At 43.2% G+C, this 20193-nt stretch overlaps 1 protein-coding gene across 1 annotated transcript; it reads right to left on the bottom strand.

Moving 5' to 3' along the window:
- Positions 1-4314: 4314 nt before the first annotated feature.
- Positions 4315-19922, bottom strand: Sc5d (sterol-C5-desaturase). Its single transcript, XM_028866305.2, has 6 exons — positions 19818-19922; positions 17464-17546; positions 15517-15734; positions 11213-11345; positions 8609-8709; positions 4315-8306 (listed from the first exon to the last, which is right to left on the bottom strand). Exons 3-6 carry the CDS (start codon positions 15724-15726, stop codon positions 7851-7853), a joined length of 900 nt encoding a protein of 299 aa, XP_028722138.1. The 5' UTR covers positions 15727-15734; positions 17464-17546; positions 19818-19922; the 3' UTR covers positions 4315-7850.
- Between the last annotated feature and the right edge of the window lie 271 nt (positions 19923-20193).

Here is a 20193-nt window from a genome sequence, read left to right as displayed (position 1 = left end):
ACCAAATATTCCAATGCCTGCAACTTAATGGGGTCATATCATTGAAACTACCGTACCAACCAATGCCATAGCTCTAGTATACAAAATACAGTGAGATCAAGAGTCCATTTTGCTACCAGTACAGCTTAACTTTGAGGTAGCTTTCTGAAAGCTTGGGCTTATAAACTACAGGAATTGTGGGTCAAATTTAGAAAAGTTGCTGAAATTTTGGAGTGTCTTATCTAGGCCCTGAACCAGGAGTTAAAGGTCATGGGTTCATTAATAATTTGCTTAAACTTCTTAGCACACTGAGGAGCAACCAAACAATTCTGTCTCCACTAAGTGTTATATGCAGTGTGTACTTTTTCCTCTAATGCCTTTCCTGTAGTCACTTTATAGACATCTACAGGGGATCCTTTATTATATATATATATATATATATATATATATATATATATATATATATATATATATATAGTGTGTGTGTGTGTGTGTGTGTGTGTGTGTGTGTAGGGGAGGGTCAACTCATTAGAGTTAATTCTCTCCTTCCACCACTTAGATCCTAGGTAAAGAACAAAAAAACTCAGGTTGTCATGCCTGGTAGCAAGCATCTTTATCCACAGAGCCATCTCAGAGATCCTCCTCCATATGTAATCTGTAATTGTTTTGCTATTGCCTATCATGAACTTCCAACATCCCTTTGACTTGGAAAAAGTGTGTGGATGACTTTTAAGTTCAACCATGTCAGAGAACCCATAATTCAGGGACGGAGAGTTCTGAAGGTGCTGACCTCTGGAGTCTGTTTCAGTATGAAACGCTTCTTCAGAGCTATGAAGATTGACCAGGACAAGTCAAGGCTCCTTGAAATCCTGCATCTGATGTTGGGAACCAGAGACACAGAGTAGGACAGGAAGGAAAGAGGATGTGAGGAGTGGACAAGCTGGAGCTTGGAGTTTAGTTGGACAGATCCTTAATCATCCCCTGAAAGCCTCAACTTAAAAAAAATAAACTTTTTATTGCTGTGTGTGTGAACATGCTCTTGCAGGTGCCCCAGATCCCCCGGGGCTGAAGTTACAGGCAGCTGTGAGCCACCTGACTTGGGTGGTGGGACCTGAACTTCAGTTCTCGGGAAGAACAGTCAACGCTCTTAAGGTGACTCACGTCTCTGGCGTGAGTAAGCCTCAACTCTGAGGTGAGACTGCTCCTCTTTAGATGTCAGGGCCCTCATTGTTGTGGAGTCACACCCAGAGCGAGCCCAGAATTTGGAGAAGCTGAAGGGGATGAGACAGGAAGTGCAGGTGTTGTGGGGCCAGCCAAGTGATGAGGCAACGGCTCTCAAGAGAGATGTTTTCTCAACAGCTTCATCTTTCCAAGGCCGAAAGAAGGCCACAGCCACACTTCCACCTTCCAAGTCTCACAGGAGACCACCATGCCGAGTCTGACACGAATCAGGAAAGCCACTGTGGGAGGCACAGCTGTGGCCCAGACCAGGAAGCAGTGCATGACCACCATACCTCTGGGTGAAGAGACAATGCCCACTGAAACGGAAATATCAAGTCAAGACAAAAAGACTCCCATGGGAGGCCTTGCCCTTTCTGAGGAGTGGATGGGGGGAGGTGGGGTAGAAAGGAGGTGGTGGGGAGGTGACGGGATGAGAGGAGGGAGGGGAAACTGTAATTGGTATGTAAAATAATTTAATTTAAAAAAATGTGTGAGCCATAGTCACAGAAGTCCTCTGAGAGAACTTTGTTGCATCAAATGTTTATATTTATAAAGGCAAAAAAAGATTGAATCAGGGATCTGAGCCTCCATTTTAAGTAGAAAAGAGGGAAATGAGCAATTGAAAGGTAAAATATTTGGGGAGGGGGGCAAAATTGATGAGCCCAAAGACAAGCAACTAAGAAAAATCAGTCTATCAGACCTTAGTCTATCTGTGTTCCTGCCACAATAGAGCTGGAGTGTTGGCTGTTTTTTGTTTTCATTTATTTGAGATAGAGTCTCAGATATACCAGGCTAGCCCTAAACTCCTTGGGTAGCCAAGGATGACCTTGAAAGTCTGATCCTCCTGCCTCTACCTCCCAAGTTCTAGGATCATAGGCATATGTCACCCTTAGCTTTGCTGTAAGAAAAGTCTGAAAATGGAATTTCATTTCTCAGTTCTGGAGCTGAGACCTGCTCTTACCTCCTGAATGGTGTCTTGAATATTTCATCCTCCAGAGATGAGTGTGGGTCCTCAGAAGGGCTGGGAAGGGTGGAGAGCAGATCTCTGGAAATGTTCTGACGTGCTTACAGCATTGGCCTCACCTTAGGATGTGAACTAAGTCAGGACTTCTCAACTTATAGGCCCTTTCCACCAGGAAAATCCTTAAGCCGCCTAGAGTTTACAGGCATATAAAATAGGCATACAAACCAAATCTCTATTGATAATAAACCGTAAAGAAATTCACTTAACACAATCGTTGGTTTAGAACAATTGTTGGTTTAGATAGAACTTTTCTATTTAAAGCAAATATTTATGGGGCTGGAGAGATGGCTCAGTGGTTAAGAACACTGACTGCTCTTCCAAAGGACCCGGGTTCAATTCCCAGCACCCACATGGCAGCTCACAACTGTCTGTAACTCCAGTTCCAGGGAACCCGACACTTATGGCAAAACATCCATGCACATAATATAAAATAAATAAATAAATAAATTTTTTTTTTAAAAAAAAAGAAAACCCTGCCTCAAGAAGAAAAAAAAAAACAAAGGAAATATTTATACTAATGACATGGATGTACTTATTTACTTTTACATGGATAATTACATGGTAGCTGGAAATTTGATATTGGGAGCATCTTGGATGTTTTACAAAGTTGACCGATATTTCGGTTTTGTTTACAGATTTTACTTTTGTGTATGGGTGTGCATCTGTGTGAGTCTATGCCACATATGCTCAGGAGACCAGAACAGATTGTCAGGTTCCCCGAAGCTGGAGTTACAGGTGTCTGTGAGTCAACTAGAATGGATGCTGAGAGCCAAACGTGGGTCCTGAGGAAGAGCAGTAAGCACTCAGCCACTGAGCCTGCTCTCTGATCCTGACAGTTAGATTTTATAATCATCAGCGCTGAATACCCAGTCCTAGTATATTTAGGGCTATTTCAGCAATTGTTAGTAATTCCGCTCTAATCCCAAACCCAAATTCACTTAGCAATCTTTATGCACTCAAGTCAGCATACCACACAGCAAGTTCTGAATCAAACATTTTGACACAATCCAACCCAAAGACATACTAATTTGATATTCACATGCTGAGCAGTGACAGTAGAGAAACACTGGGTGGCTTTGCTCTCCACAGACCGTTATGTGGAAGAGAAGAAGGCCTCGCATGCACTGTAAACACTGCGGTTCCTGAGGCACAGTAGGCTAGCAGCTGCACTGAGGTGTTTCAAGCATGTCTGTGGCCACTCAGCGTGAGCATGCATACTGTACGAAGTGTCTGTGCGAAGCATCCAGAGCCAAGGCTGCAGTCAGCCTGTATAATGCAGCCTGGGCAAACAACCCCAGAAACATCCCTCTCAGACTGATGAAAAAAACAGAAAACAAAACCAAACACCAAACAATACTAACATGAATTAAAGAACTATAACTATGGATGTTAACATGTTAATAGGGGATTGTTTAAACAAGTTCATGGCAAAAAAAAAATTATAACTTGAACAAAGAGAATAAATTTCTTGAACAGTAGTGCATCAGATCTGAATAACCGACGACTGAAAAAGTCTTCTGTCGCTAAAATGACTGAATTTGCTCCGTGCTTTTAGACCAAGGTGTGGTGAGCAGCTTTGCCCCCCTGTAGGCTCCCTGGCATGATCTTTTGCCTGACCAGAGCCCAAACAGAGTCACATGACCGTGAACCGAAACTTCTGAGATCACCAGACCACTAGAAGTCACACCCCAAGATGGAGGAGAATGTGCCTCACCTCTGTCACAGCCATGAACCCGAATGAACGTTTAACCACCACAAGGGAAGGGAGAGAAGGGAATGGAGGGGACAGCCACACAGTGAGATCTTCGCAAAAAATCAAGAAACAAAAACCCCAAACAACAACACAACCTCACCACGACTTCCAGGCATACTTTGGCGGAGGTTACGATGTCTTAGGAAGACCACGAAAAGCAGGAACAAGGAAAGACAAGAGCTGTGAAGTTGCTATCAACCTAAATTCAACAATATCCTTCTAAGACATTACGGAGGTGAAAGGGCAGCCGAGGCTACACAGAGAAACCCTGCCTTGAAAACACAAAAACAAAAAGAAACAAACAACAAAATAAAATAAAGACAGGCCCACACAATGATCATTCACAAATGTCTCTAATAGCTTTATTCAAAATATCTCCACACTGGAAATAACCCAGATATCCATCAACAGATATTCAGATTAGCCGACAGTAGTATATTACTTAGTATAATGCCGTAATAGGAACACTACTCACCAATGAAAAGGAATGAACTGTTGATAAATACAACAGCACATGTGTCAAAACAAAAAAAAAAAAAAACTCAACACACGAGTATATCTCATCTGATTTAATTTAAATGGAATTCTGGAAGAGATGAAATTAATCCCCAGGGACAGAGTAGGTCAGTGGTTACCTGAGGCCGGGGGAAACCGCAGAGGGAGACAGTGCACGCCCCGGGGGAGGCCATGCTGCCTTGAGGGGGGGCAGTGCCGTTGGTGTCTGGATGTCCAGGCTGAACTGTACAAATGGGGCAGGCGCACTAACTACAGGAAAGCCAGCACACGCTGTACTGGAGCAGCAGCCGAGGACCACCGGCACAGCGCCGCCTCCACGGCTGGATGGGTACGACGTTTCTATATGCTTCTTTAGTAGCATGTCAGGGGGTCAACTTTTCTTCAAGTGAATGGCTGAGTGAGGTGATAATACCAAAAGAAATAGACATACGGAATGGAGGAGCTGAACAGAAGCCTATGAGATAAGCTGGCTCCAGGAGGGCGCAGATGACCTCAAGTCAAATGACTAACTTCCGACACCCCCTACCGTGCGGTGGTGATGTCTGAGCGGTGGGACTCGGCCCAGGTACCCAACCACAAGTCTGACCAGGGAACTGACTCAAAATGCTGTGTCTCTTACCACATTTAAGAAAATCTCATTATTAAAAGACAAATGGTTACATGTTCAGGAACATTTGATAGGCTCAACTTAGGAGTTCGCTGTTAAAGAAACTAGAATATAACTTATTTTTTAAAGTCTATTGCACTTAAATTAATAAAAATCTTCAATTTGACTTTAGAGATTCAGGAAGAAAACATTTTGGCCAGACAGGGAATGAAGCTGAGGGCCTTGTGAATGCCAAGCATGCACTCGGTCTGTCATTAGGCCGCATCCTGGCCCCTGGACAGTTATCTTCAAAGTATCTTCACAAAGCAAATTATAACAAGTTTTTATGAATAATTTCTTCCAATACCAACTCCTGCCCTAGTGGTGAAACCTACTACCACCTGGATCATGCATTCCCTGTCCTTAAGAAGTTTATTCTATTGGGGTGGGGGGGAGAGACAGGCTTCTATTTTGTCTCAATTTTACTGTAGACTGGCTTATGACTTGTTTTGAAAAAGAACGCTATAGCAACCAAAACACTGGCTATTTCACCTCATTAAAGATCATTCACAGTGTGCAACCTCTTGTTTTTGATTTTTTTTTTTTAAATATATTCCTGTAACTCATCTAGATGCTTTTCAGGCTCCAACGTGAAGGGGAGAGTAGCCTCCTCCACCATACTCCTGATGAGGACCCAGCAGAAGATTAACAATGATCATCACTGAAGCCAGGAAGCAGAAGCCACCGTTCTCTGGGCTTGACCCTCCTGGGGGACAGTGGCTCGTCCCTTCTGAGATGGGGAAAGCAAGGTTGCAGAGGGCACCTGCTGTGACTCACTCTTCCTACTGCAAGGCTCCTGGCAGCAACTCCTGAGGTGAGGCTGAAGACAACCCCCCCTCCCGGTTTGTCATACACATACACAATACAGTTTGATCATATCCACTCTACCTTTCCACCCCCAACTTCTCCACGATCTCTCTCCCAATTTCACATTCTCTGTTTCTTCTCCTTTATAAGCCAGGGTCCAGTTAGAGCTGCCCCTAGCCTCAGGTACAGGGCCGCCCACTGGCACAAAAGCGATTTGGAGACTGCACCACTACAAACTGACTGTCCCTTCCCTAGCGGCCACCCACTGTCAACAGCTCCCCAGCTGGAGGTGGGACCTTGTGAGCCCCCTCAACCCATCCATGCTGGAATGTTCCCTGGTTGGACGGTGTGCAGACAGACACAGTTGCAGTAAGTTCACAAGCAGGATGGCCCCTCGTGTCCAGAGTCTTGCAGCATTCTCCCCTGGCCTCAGCTTCTTCCTTCATGTTCCCTGAGCCTTGAGGAGAAGAGATGTCCCACCTGGGGAGGTTGCTCTTTCTTGATGTAGCATCCACAGCACACTGCCAAGAGCTGGGCGTCAGAGTCATTCAACATCTCAGTCAGTCTTATCTTAGTGATGCGTCCTGGTGGGTTCTATTTCCAGGAAAAGGAAGTCTAGATCCGTACACAGAGCCTCTTTATTTCCCATTTCCACTGCCTCAGAGCACTTGATAATGTCAACTAGCAAATGAGAAAGGATTTGCTGAGTGAGAGATCCTTGTAGTAAACACTCACATCCAGCAGTCTGACCCTGGGTATCTGGAATGCTCTCAGCTTTTACAACCTACATCAACTCTGTCTTCAGAGTGACACTAGTTTAAACAAAGGATATTTTGTGCTATAACATTTAAGTGGTTAATAGCAGTCATGATCAACTTTTATTGGGTTTTGCATAAACAGCCAATAGAATATCTTTACACCAATATACTTATAACACCCACCTTTCTTCCTGGAGGTGTTTGTGAGATTTTTTTTTTTTTTTTTTTTGCAGCGGCAGTAGGGAAAGAGGGAAGAAATGGAGACTGAGGTTTCAAAGTGTACATATCTCAGGTAGACTTAAGTATTTGGCAATTATTCCCTTCATTTAAAAAATCAGCTTTGTAACTTGGAATACATCAAAAGTACAGTGCATCCATTTTATTAAAAAGAGATGTGCCACCTGGTGCCCTAAGTTTATATCTACCAGTATCTAGATTTGTGGCTGTAGGCTTATTAAACAGTAGTTTTAAATGACATGAATCAAGATTTTCAGTTAAATAATCTCATATCTGGATTGAGTCATAGAAGAGCTAACATTTTAAAAAATTACCATGTATTTATTTATTTATGCATTATTAAAGTCTGATAATGCCCTTGAGAGCAAGGCGACTATGTATAAGAAGATAATATAATCTTACCACACCAGCCATTAGGTAAATCATATACATAGCCACTTGTCTATCAGCTAGTTCGGGCTGATGTTCCGATTTGAACCAAGTCCTGCAAGTCCTCCACCACCACTGCAGAGCCAGCCGCCCCCAGGACGGGAGCCATCCTCAGATTAGTATTTCTTGGCTAGTCTCAGTATTGTTAAGGACAATGGGGTTTTTCCCCCTTAATGAATATGAGTGGATTAAGGCAAAAGGACATGGACCAGCTTCTTTCGTAGCGTATCTTTTATCTTATTTAAAGTTGTTGGGGCTGTACAGGCTGCAGATCTGCTGGCTGCAAAGATACAAGTTGTCCCCTGGACCAATGTCTGACACACTGGCCAATGGATTACAGTCTTGCTGCTCCCAGCATCTTCCCAGTTTATCGTCAGAACACAAAATGCTGACGTCCAAATGGCACCACTTATGCGCTATGTATCTTGGCTGTGTGTAGATTATTTCCTTATTTAAAATATTTAATAATTGGGCAATAACCTACTTAGTCTTTGTAAACTCTCCATTGCACACTTTTTCGCTTTTACAGCCATTTACTGCAAGGTTGTTGAACTCTCTTTCGGCCATCTTCCTCACATAACTATGTGGTCCTTTCCCTTCAAAGGAGGAAGGATTTTTAAAAGAGCCTCCAATTCTATCCCACAATGTGAAATACTGTCCATAGTTATAGTCAAAAAACATGTGGTGGTCTGTGTGATGAGCTGACCCATTAATAAATGGCCTTAAGAACTGGGGGACACGAAAATCACCGTCATGAATAGAAATTGTCCAGACATTAACCAAGACATATAAACCTAAATAGACCACCTTGTGCAGTGGAAAGATAAAGGGGTATATGTGGTAAGGTAGACTCTGGAGGAAGCCGTCCACAGGGTGAAAAGCATGACTTGCAAATGGAGTGGGGATCTTCCAAATATGATGAGGTTTATGTATGCGCTGAGGAGGAAAGGGATACGATTAGAGCCATGTGCAAACTTAGCTTCCACCTCTGGTTCAGACATGGCCTACCTGCAATTGGCCAAGTCACCCTTCTTTACTCCCAAGGTTAAAATTCTAAGACAGGCCCTCCAGACCACAAAGAAAACTATAACTAACATGCATACAGGCCCTGTGATGAGTGATGACCAGAAGAGCTTCTTGGGCATTTAATACAGGCAAGAGAAAGCCTTAGACTCTAGAGCATCTGTAATATGGAAATGTGAGATATCTCCCCCTCCTCTTCCCTCTAATGACTCTACCTTGTAGACCAGTCTATGGTGCAGGCCCCTGTGAATCCAGTAGATCAGCATATCCGTGAAAAAGAGGAAGGATAGCACGCTAACGATGAGATGAATCCAGCCTAAAGGAGACCATACAGAACAAGAGTCAAAGTTTGGCTCCAGAATTAGTGTTCCCTTTCCACATGTCCACACAAACACAAAAGGGGATCCGAAACTCAAACACAATCAACATATTAGAGGGTCATCTTCCTTCACTACCTAGAACCGCTTACATCTCTACTTCCCCCTCACCTAACAACTTGAAATGTTCTACCTTTCATTAACTTTGTAATTTTAATTAAATTTTAGCTCCTATACAAAACCATAAAAATTGCCCATATAGTATTGATTTTCTTTTTTATGGCTTAACTTTATTATTTTGCATATTTGTTTTTCAATACAGGGTTTCTCTGTGTAGCTCTGGCTGTCCTGGAACTCACTCTGTAGACCAGAGTAGACTCAAACTCAGAGAGCTGCCTGCCTCTACCTCTCAGGTGCTGGGATTAAAGGAGTGCACCACCACTACCCAGATATTAATGATTTCTTTTGAATTATGTGTATGTGTGTGCATGTGAAGGCTCTGGTTCCCCTGTGGTTGGAGTTATTAGCAGATGTGAGCCGCTCGATGTGGGTTCTGGGAACTGAACTCGGGTTCTCTTAACTGCTCAGTCATCTTTCTAGTACAAGTATTACTTAAACTATAAAGATGCCCATGTGACAGGACATTCCCACTGCTTTCCTTCATACTAGCACTCTTAAATCCTATCTTTGTGTACTACCTCTTTACCTGGAGCCTTATTTCCCAATAATACCTACACTCTAGAAACTCACCCATAATGAGTCTCTTTTCGTATTTCCAGCTCATCCTCCTGGGGTTTTGACCCAACCAAGCTGATGCCCTCAACTCCCTCTTGTGCCTGCAGCATTTTACCTCTGACTTGGGCTCACACTGTCCCAACATGTCTAGAATGCCCTCTTCCTGATTTGTCTTATTCCCTCATTCATTGTCAAAGCCTCTTCTAATTAACCACCTCCTACTTTGAGAGCACACGGCAAGCCTGGGTTCAAGCCTCTGACCCACCAACTATTAGCTGAGCACACATAGGCGGCTTCTCAACACGTCCTTCCCTAACATGCCCCTTCTAAAAGCAGCCTAGCAGCAAGACCCACTCTGCAGAGCTGCTGAAGAAAAGCAGTGGGTTGATATGGGGCAGAGCTACGAACTGCTGCTGGCACCTGCCAATCAATGAACATTATCCTGCTTTCCTGTATTCTGGATGTCAGGAACGTGTCTTGAAGTAACTTCAGAACTGCACAGAGGTCACATCACTGCAAGACTACCTTTAAAGAAGAAAGTCTAAAGCTCTAAATGTAGGGGCCAATTTCTAAATTCTGGACAGAGACACAATGAACTACTATAACTAATATATTCTATGACAATATTTACAGATATGAAACAATGACCACATTTATACAACCATTGGAATACAAGCAGCATAAAAAAGTATTGCATTTCTGCAATGGAATCAAGAAAGCAGGCAGGCACAGATGAGAGGGAGGACAGACAGACAGTGACAAGCAGCTTCTAGTTTCTAGGCAGCAGGGCAGCAGACTGCGACTTTCAGTAACTCTCACATACTGCTTTCCCAGCAGTTGGAGGTAACAATCGTAGGAAATAAATACAAGGGCCCATCCCTGATCAGTATTCCCTTAGGTACAAAATCATCCCAAACTGACTTTAAAAATGAAGTTAAGAAAGTCCACGCGTGTGGAGAGCCATGAATGGAAGGAAGCAGAACCGTCAAAACAACTGGGCAGTCTGAAGGAAAGGAGAAAGAGGCATCTTTGGTGCTTTAAAGAAAATAACTGTAAGACAATCATGGAGGCGCACTTTGCAAATTTAAAGCCGGCCTGGACTACCTAGCAAGACTCTGTCTAGAAAGAAAGAAGAAAAGGAAAAAGGGAGAGGTGGGGAGAAGGCAGGCAGGCAGGCAGGCAGGCTGGCTGGGGAGATGGCTCAGCCAGGAAATACTTGCCTCACAAGCATGAGGACCTGAGTTTGATCCTTGGGAATCACATAAAAATGCTAGATGTGGCAATGTGGATTTGGAATCCCAGCACTAGTGAGGTCGAAACAGACTGGGGCTAGCTGGCCAACCAGTCTGGATGAACTGGTAAGTTTCAGGCCAATGAGAGAACCTGTCTAGACTTGGCCAGGTAGCACATGCTTTTAACTCCAGCACTTGGGAGGCAGTGGCAGGTGGATGGATCTCTGTGTATTTGACCTATTTAATTAAGTTCCAGGCCAGCCAGGGCTAACTACTGAGGCCCTGGCTCAAAAAAACAAACAACAAAACCAAACAACCCCCGCCTCCCCACTCTAGCCACTAAAATCATCACCAGCAGCAACAACAGCAAACCCAAGAGGTAAAGAGTATTCCTGAAGGTGATATTTGAGGTCGCCCTCTGGCCTGTTGCACACATGAACATACATGCTCACACGCATGAACAAAGAACAAACAGCAGGAAGAGGCGGGGATGGCTCCACTAACTTGTCCTCGGGCCCTCCCAGTGTCTGCTCACCACTTGGGAAGTCTCCTATGTCATCATAGAGCTTGCTGTAGCCTCTCAACTCCAGCAGGAACAATGCAATGGTGGGGATACTTATCCAGGGCAAAGACTTGACGGTGAATATGATCTCCCGAGAGACTTGATTCTAAAGATGAAAGTTCCAATTATTTCAAAGTCACAAAATCTGTTCAACAAAACTGTCATAAAGTTGACTGGGGATGGATTTTTAACTATTTTCTGTTTGTACTTGGACTCTGGCTTCTATCAGGCAAGAACTCTACCACTGAGCTATACTCCTACCTTTCAATTTTCTATTTTCCTCAGATTTTTATTTCACATATTATTTTTAAATATGTATACGTGTGTATGTGTGTGTGTGTGTGTGTGTGTGTGTGTGTGTGTGTGTAGATATGTGCATGTGAATGCAATATCTGCAGAAGTTAGAAGTCCCCAGGAAGCTGGTGTTCCAGGCAGTTGCAAGCTGTCAATATGGGTGCTAGGTACCAAACTTGGGTCCTCTGCAGAAGAAATACGCACTCTTAGCTGTTGAGTCTACTCTCTAGGTACTAAATTTTCTTTTATACTAAAAAGTCTACTTCCAAACTTTTCCTGTGAAAATTTTAATGCATAGGAAAGTATAAGAAAAGTATTCCTTGATGGGTAATGCTGCTCTGTATGCTGTGAATGTGTGTTGCTTTGACTGGTTGATAAATAAAATGCTGATTGGCCAGGAGCCAGGCCAGATGTATAGGAAGGATAAGCAGACAAGGAGAATTCTGGGAAGAGGAAGGCTGAGTCAGGAGTCACCAGCTAGACACAGAGGAAGCAAGATGACAAGGCAGAACTGAGAAAAGGTACCAAGACATGTGGCTAAACATAAACAAGAATTGTGAGTTAATTCAAGTGTAAGAGCTAGTCAGTAATAAGCCTGAGCAAATGGCTGAGCAGTTATAAATAATATTAAGTCTCTGTGTGATTATTTTATAAAAGGCTGTGGGACTGTGGGTAAGAGATTTGTCCCGACCATGGGCCAGGCAGGACACAGGAAATTTTTCAGGACACAGGAAATCTTTTGACTACATTTGGTGCCCAATGTGGGGCTCTCAAATTTCCATAAGGCCTAAAAGAGTTTAAAAGGGGCTTCTAAACACACAATAACAGAGCCAAAAAACAGCTTGCTACTTCATGTCTCACGCAGGTTGAGATATAGAGACGTCAAGGTACAGAGACGCCATGGTGTGGGGACTTGAGCTACAGTATGGTGGGTTCACGGAGTATGGGCTTGAATACAGCATGGCGGATTTCTGCCACTGTACACAGTGGCATATATGAGCCGCACAGCGCACTACATGGTGGATTTAACTTTTGCTAGTACAGACAAAAAAAAAAAAAGATAAGAAAGAAAAGGCTTTGGGGCTACACGTTACTAGATGGGAAGCATAGATCCACTGCTTCAGAGTCAGCAATGAGTATGGTTCCCCGAGAGCTGGCAGTAAATGTAGTTCCGCCATGTTGAAAAGCTGAGGTGGGCGGAGTCAACAGTCAAGGCTGCTGCTTCTGTTCTAACCACTCTGCAGTTTAAAGCAATAATTCACAATAAGACAGATTCAGATGGAATAGGACTTTAAATGGTTTACAATGTGTGTAAAAATGTATGTAGGCTTGGAAGAGAGAGCAAAAGGATTATAAACAGTTATATAAAGAAATAGAAAGTTCTAAAAAATAAAGTCTTTAAAGAGAAAGTAAAAATAATATAAAAAGCCATGTAAAGATGGAAATTACACAGAAATTCTGGATTATATTACCTTGGGATTTTTAACTACAGAGAGACATTTGATTGTAAAGGCTGCTGAGTTAAATCAATATGTACATTTTAAAGATATCTTGATTTCAAAATTTATGTTTAAGGATATGTTTCTTTGGAAAAGAGGTTCTGCTTTTGTTTCCACAGAAGATGAGAACCTATGGATTGCTTCCAAGCTAATATGGCTTGATCAAGAACCCCTGAGAGGTCTCCAGATATTCCAACATCCAGAATAGCTTCAAGGAAACTGGCTCAGAGAATACAGCATCACAGACTATTTCAGTCAGGACTTGACCATAATTCTTAGTTTTCTCAGGATCCCCATAAGACTACCAACACACCCTATCAGCAGGAAGTAGCCTAGAAAACTACGCCCACATTTCCAAAAAAACAGATTATGGGTGTTTGTCTTTGTTGTGGTTGTTGGTTACAAATTTATTAGTCATAGTCAATCTCTTTCTAAAAAAAGAAAGGGGGAAGTGATCTAGAAATATAGGATATAGATATGATAGGATAAAAAGATAGATTATTGAATTTACTTTGAAAGAGCAACAACTATTTGAAATGATTTACATTGCTATAGATTTTAGTTTATTACAAATTTAAAGTTAATTTTCTTATACTGTATGTATATTTCTACTCTTGTTTAAGGTATGCTTGTGTAGCTCATTTGAAATTGTAATGTATAATTAAGAAATACAGATTAATAATTAGTCTCCATGATAATCAAACTTACAGTCATGCTAGTTAAGTTTTCTAGGTATACATAGATATAATTCAATTAGGTAGGTAATCTTCAAACACTTCAAAGATCTATAGAATATGGCATTTAAAATGTTTTAAAAACTTAGACTTTCTGGACATTGAAACATGTCTGCTTCTGTCAGCACCGATCTACTGGTTCAGAGAAGATAATGGGCACTGAATAAATTCATTATGGAGTTTGCTTTCTTTGTGGTAAAAGTTAGTCACTGGGCAAAAAAGTGCCCTTGCATCGACTGCTTGACAGTATGTTGTATAAACTGGACATGCAAGACCCATAGGAAGGTGACCACTGAACTTTGCAAGGTGAGATGGTCCTTCAGGTTCCTGCTTCACAGAAGAAACTGCCAGGCATTCTACAAGACACAGAGAGAAGCAACTGAGAGACTCCAGGCCTATAGGCTGAAGGATACCCCAATGTTGCCCAGGGACTTTGGTCCAGGTAGCCAGTTGTCTCTGTCATTCTAGATTTTTGGAAGTTGCTTACAATTATCTTCCTGTTTACTTAGGTAATATTATATCCTTCTGGGGTCTTTAATGTAGTTGAAGACTAGATAGTTATAATTTTCCTTGGTTATGATAAAAGATAAATAAGATATAAACTTTAGACTCACAAAATAGGACAGATGGTAAAATATTTTCTTTAATTTTGCCAAATACAAATAGACTAGATATTGTAACTGTAATTCTTGCTTGATAACTGTTTTCTTATATGTAATTTTACTATGTTAAAGTTAAAACCTTCCTTTTTGATTAGGAATAAAAGCAGAAATGCTGTGGAATGTCATTCTGTATGCTGTGAATGTGTTGCTCTGACTGATTGATAAATAAAATGTGGATTGGCCAGTAGCCAGGCAGGATGTATAGGAAATATAAGCAGACAAGGAGAATTCTGGGAAGAGGAAGGCTGAGTCAGGAGTCACCAGCCAGACACAGAGGAAGCAAGATGTCAAGGCAGAACTGAGAAAAGTTACTAAGCCACATGGCTAAGCATAAATAAGAATTAGGGGTTAATTTGAGTGTAAGAGCTAGTCAGTAATAAGCCTGAGCAATGGCTGAGCAGTTATATAAATAATATTAAGTCTCTGTGTGATTATTTTATAAAAGGCTGTGGGACTGTGGGTGAGAGATCTGTCCTGACCATGGGCCAGGGGGGACACAGGAAATATTCTGACTACATATTCCTTTATGCCAACCAAAGGCAGCAAGTACCTTCACTTCTGAATTTTTTTTTTTCTCCTCCTTGCCAAATCTATGTGCTGAGTTTCTATTAATGGAATAATCTTTAATGAACTTCCCTCCCCAGCTCCTTCGGTTCAGGGACTATCTGACAAATGCCAGTAGTGGTCACAGAAAACTGTTCCAAGTTGATTAAGAACACATCTCAACTGCTCAACCTGAATCCCCAGCTCAGTTATGGAAAACGCACATGGTAAATACCTTTTAGCTTGCAAAAACCAGAGTCAAGTAGTTACATAAACCCAATAGTTATATACATGTATTCATCAATACTAGCAGAGTGATTCTCATCTATGTACATGGGGAAGTAAGATCTCCAGGCTAACAGACAAGATCCACTTATTTAGAATACAAGGAGGAAAGAGGTGATTAACCCTTATAAAAACATCCAGCCCATTCAGGGGCTGTTTTCAAAAACTTTATTCACATATAAGCAGTTTAATTAACTGAAAAATTCACAAATATATTGTATCGTTATTTTTAAAGTAACAGAAGCCAGAAAATCTCTTACCTTTAAAAACTGTGGATGCTTCATTAACGAATGATCATAGACAAAATAATAGCTCAGGGTTGCACAGAAGAAGTAGAGGATATAAGCCCCCAGGTTTGTGACAATCAGGAGACTAATAGTTTGTCGGACGATGTTGTCCTCGGGCCACGTGGCTGGATACACATATGGAGTAAAGAAGTAGTGATCGGCAACACTGAGAACCAGGTCCATCGCAGCCCCTGCAGGACAAATGTGGTAATTCACTCCTCACATCTCTACAATGTTTCAGAAAAGTTGTATGTACAGTTTCTGGACTAAAAACAATCTTATGTAGCATAGATGTGGCCACCAGCCTCCCCAGGTGCCACCTTTGGCAGCAGAAGAGATTATCAGGGTATCATCCCTAGTCTGACTTCTTCATATTATATAGTGTTGAAATTAGACATTAATCGCATGGCAGGGACAGAATTCCCAAGTGATGGAGCCACACAGTGCAAGATGCCTTTGATAGGATCTCTTCTCCCTTGTTTATTGCCCTAAGGTCTGGATTAAACACTAGCTATTACCACAAACGCCTTCAGTTGGGCTGGGGAGACGGCGGCTTGGTCAGCCAAGTGCCTGCTCTGCCAACTGGAGGAGCTGAGTTTGGAGCCCCCAGCACCCAGGTGAAGAGCAGGGCATGGTGGCTTGGGTCGAAATAATCAATCCACTGATGGCAAGATGGGAGGGAGACTCAGGAGGACCCTGGAACTTCCTGGTCCATAGCTCAGGCCACCTAGGAGAGTCTCAGGCCGATGAGAGACCCTACCTCAAACACAAGACGGAAGGCATGCAGGGACAGCAACTAAAGTTGTCCTCTGACCTCCACATACTCACAAACACACAGGGAAAGAGAAATATTCCAACTATCCGCTGGCTTATCACTGTCTGCTCACATGGCAAACATTTCTTTTTTTTTTTTTATTTTATGTGGGTATGTTTGCCTGAATATAGAGCACATGAGTGCCAGTGCCTGCAGAAGCCAGAAGAGGGTACTGTCTCCCCTGGAGCTGGAGTTACAGGTGGCTGCAAGTTGTCTGATGTGAACAATGGGAACTGAACTTGGAGCCTCTGCAAGTGTTCTTAACTGCTGAGGCCATCTCTACAGCTCTAGTAAACATTTATTAATGCTGATCTACCAATGCCATTTTGCACAGTAAGCAATTTGGGGACTAGATCTTTATGGATGAACTACTCTAGGACATTATGATGGCCAGGCCTATGTGAACTATGCCGGCAGTATATAAGCACTTGCTTTTTTAAGTATGACATTTTGGTGAGAAAATTTGTCTTGAAGGAACAGTGGAGGAAAAGAAAATGCTGTAATCATTCTTTTTTAACATGAAGTGAATGTTAAAGGAGAATGTGCAAAAGAGTTGTCTAGGCACGAGGAAAGTCCCCAAGTAGCCTTTCACTAGACTTTGAGATATTTTCCACTGTCCCGCTTTCTAAGGTCTTCCTTCTTAATGCTGCTATTAACACGTACCAGCCTATCAATATGCATCAACAGTTCTGCATGTATGCCGCCTGGTTTCACCATCAACGCAGCCACTAGCGACACCTATTTCGTTTTTTAATTGTCACGCCCACTTTATCAAACATGCTTAGTATTTCATTTGTCTCTCTCCTAGGCAATATTTTGATCCTCACTTCCAGATAAAATTCAACAGTTTGCCTCTCCAATCCAAAAGTCATGTGTGGCGTTCGTTCCCACACTGTCTCTTTCAGTAGATGCAGCAGAAACATACCACACACCAGCAGTACCCTCAACCCCGTCCTGGGCAGTTATGACAGCAGCTTCCTCCTTGCTGCCGCCCAGCAGGCTGTCTTCAGCTACTTCCGACATTTTCACACAGAAGTAAATCAAAAGTTAGCAAAACAACAAAAAAGCCAAACCTCGCCGGAAGGCACAGGCAGAGGCAGGAATACCTGGTGTGTCACCCAAGAAACAACAGGTGCTCGTCAGTCACTTGGAGTCAGGACCGGTCATCAGATGAGTCTGAGTGCTGAACCTACGGCAAAAAGAAAACAGTTGTTTGGTTCTCAGGCTTTCAGGCTTTGAGGCACCGAGTGCTCCTGTACCAAGGACACCTTTATAGGCAGGATGCCTCCAAGGAGAAACCGCATGTGTGACCTGGGCCAGGTTGCTAAGCTGCTCTCCACAGGTATGGAACTGCTTTGTGTGTTCTCTAAGGATGGAGGACAGTGCCTGTTTCTCCAGAACCCCGGGGGTAGGGTGTCTTCAACTCAGTAGGGAAGAGGAGACATCTTGGTGCATACTTAATTCCTATCTACCTTGAGTGATACTGAGCTTCTTGTGTGAATGAATTGAGTGAAATTACACTTTTTCTGTGAATGGTCTTTATCTTTATCCTTTGCTCACTTTCCCCTAGGATGTTTCAGTTTCCTGATTAAAAATCTCTTCCACCTCTCCTCCCCTCCCTCCAGCTCCATTACTCAAGCCATCCCTCCCTCCACAGCTTTCCAAGTCGCCTAGTCCAAAAGTTTGCAGCACCACTCCGGCTAGGGTCTTATACACTAAGAGGCTTAGCCCTTTGCTTATGGGATGGATCACAATGTTTTCTCCCACTTTGTCATGAAAAAATTAATTTATATTAAGTGTTAGGTATTTGGATCTCCATTATGTATGCCACTGATCGTTTAAAAAAAACTAGTATCAAGTGCTATACAGTAATAAACACCCACATACTCATATAATTTTGTATGTAATTTTAAGGGCTAAACCCCTTAAAGTCAGTGGCTCTGCGGACTCTAAATTAATTGGGCATTACTGCTTGAAACTGAAGTTTACATTAAATCTTATAGTGACTTTGCAGAAGAAGTATTCTTTTCTTTAAAACGTGGTTATCAATTAAATAGGCCTGGGCTGTAGTTTAGTGATATTCCTCCAGCCTAGTATGTCCAAAGCCCTGGTTCCTTCCCCAGCAAATAAATGCACTATTAAACTTAGATGACTTAAAACTATTATATTTTTCTTAACCCAAAGAAAAAGCACAGAAATAATAGCTAGCATTTATATATTTTCCAAAAGCCTACTTCTTCTTCTTATTATTATTATTATTATTATTATTATTATTATTATTATTTTGTTTTTTTGAGACAGGGTTTCTCCATTTTAGTTTTGGTGCCTGTCCTGGAGCTCGCTCTGTAGACCAGGCTGGCCTTGAACTCAGAGATTGGCCTGGCTCTGCCTCCCGAGTCCGCAAGCCTACATATTATTAACCCCACCCCCCAACCCCCTACTCCACCCCCAGGTCTTGGCTATGTAGCCTGGAACTTCAATTCTCCTGGTTCAGGCTCCTGAGCTCTTGGACCCCTGGCACCACATCTCATTTCACACATTTGGAGGGGTTCCCTCATCTAATTCTCACAAGTCTGTAAGGTATCCACTTGTATAATCTTAATATGCTGAACAATGAAGGCAGGAATAATTTAAATAACTCTGTTCTGTAAGGAGTAGTCGATGTGCTGTAAGGCCCAGTGCTTGTTCCTTCTACATCTTTACCTCTCTAAAGTCACACATACGAATAAGGACTTCTGAGTTCTCCACACTAATTACATTACATCATGAATGCAAAAAAAAAAAAAATCCCAGTAAGAGATCAAGGGTCACGAGGCTGTTATCAGCAAGCATTTTAACAAAACAACTGATGGTGACACCTACTCTACAGCTAACCCACAAAGTTTTGACCTCAACCACTTTCCAGACTGGGCACTTAAGGCCATGTTTTCACTTGTACCACCTTCGAATTTACTCGGCAATAAAGCAGGGATGTCAGTATGCGCGACTTTTTTTTTTTTTTTTTAATGATGATGCTAAAGTACGCACGTCGTGCACGTAGTTTTCAGAAAGGCAGGGAGTGCTGGCCCACCACCCTCACTAGGTCGCAGTAACTGTCAGAGGCAGGTTTTCAACCTGATCTCTTTTCCCGGAAAAGCCCATAGCAAAGCAAAGCACCAGCATTCCCCATCTCTCCCTGGATGTGGGATACACAACAAGCAACCTCCAGCCACTGGCGGGGACCCAGCTCTCCCGGGTTGGTGTCCTTCCCTGCCCCGCAACAGCCCTGTCCACATCCATCGCAGGCCCCTCAGGCCAAGGTGCCCACCCGGCCACCACCTCAAGCCACCTGCGCCTCAAGCGAGGACGGCTACACTTGTGCGGAGGGTGCTCTCCCAGCACTTGGCAACTGGGGATCGCTTGCGATCGCTCGCCGGTCCTCCCACTCGCCGGGATCCAGCTGCTGGCAAACGGAACCTACCTGCAGGGCCCGGGCCCCTCAGTTCGCCTCGGCTACACCGCCAGCCAGCGGGGGAAGGAGCTGGAGAGCCCAGGACACCGCCCGCCCGGCAGAGCCCCGCCCACGTGCAGGCAGTCCGCCAATCAGCAGCCGGCGCCATAAGCTGATGTGACGGCGGATCGCGCGACCTGGAGCGGCGCGGCCTCCGTGGTCACATGGTCGCCGCTCGCGGGCCCCGCCCCCCGGGCGCCTCTGCCTGGACCTGTGTGCCAGCTGTCCGCATGCTCCCGGGTGAAGAAGTGTGCTCTCCTGCCCACTTTCTTCCCTCTCATGCAAGTGTACGGGATTCGTTCAAACGACCCGGGATGAGTGCAAAAATGACATTCAGCCCGAAGGA

The sequence above is a fragment of the Peromyscus leucopus genome, chromosome 7 (assembly GCF_004664715.2).
Source record: "Peromyscus leucopus breed LL Stock chromosome 7, UCI_PerLeu_2.1, whole genome shotgun sequence".
Classification (NCBI taxonomy): Eukaryota; Metazoa; Chordata; class Mammalia; order Rodentia; family Cricetidae; genus Peromyscus; species Peromyscus leucopus.
The sequence above is the reverse complement of the archived record's forward strand: the minus strand, read 5'-3'. Positions and strand labels throughout refer to the sequence as shown.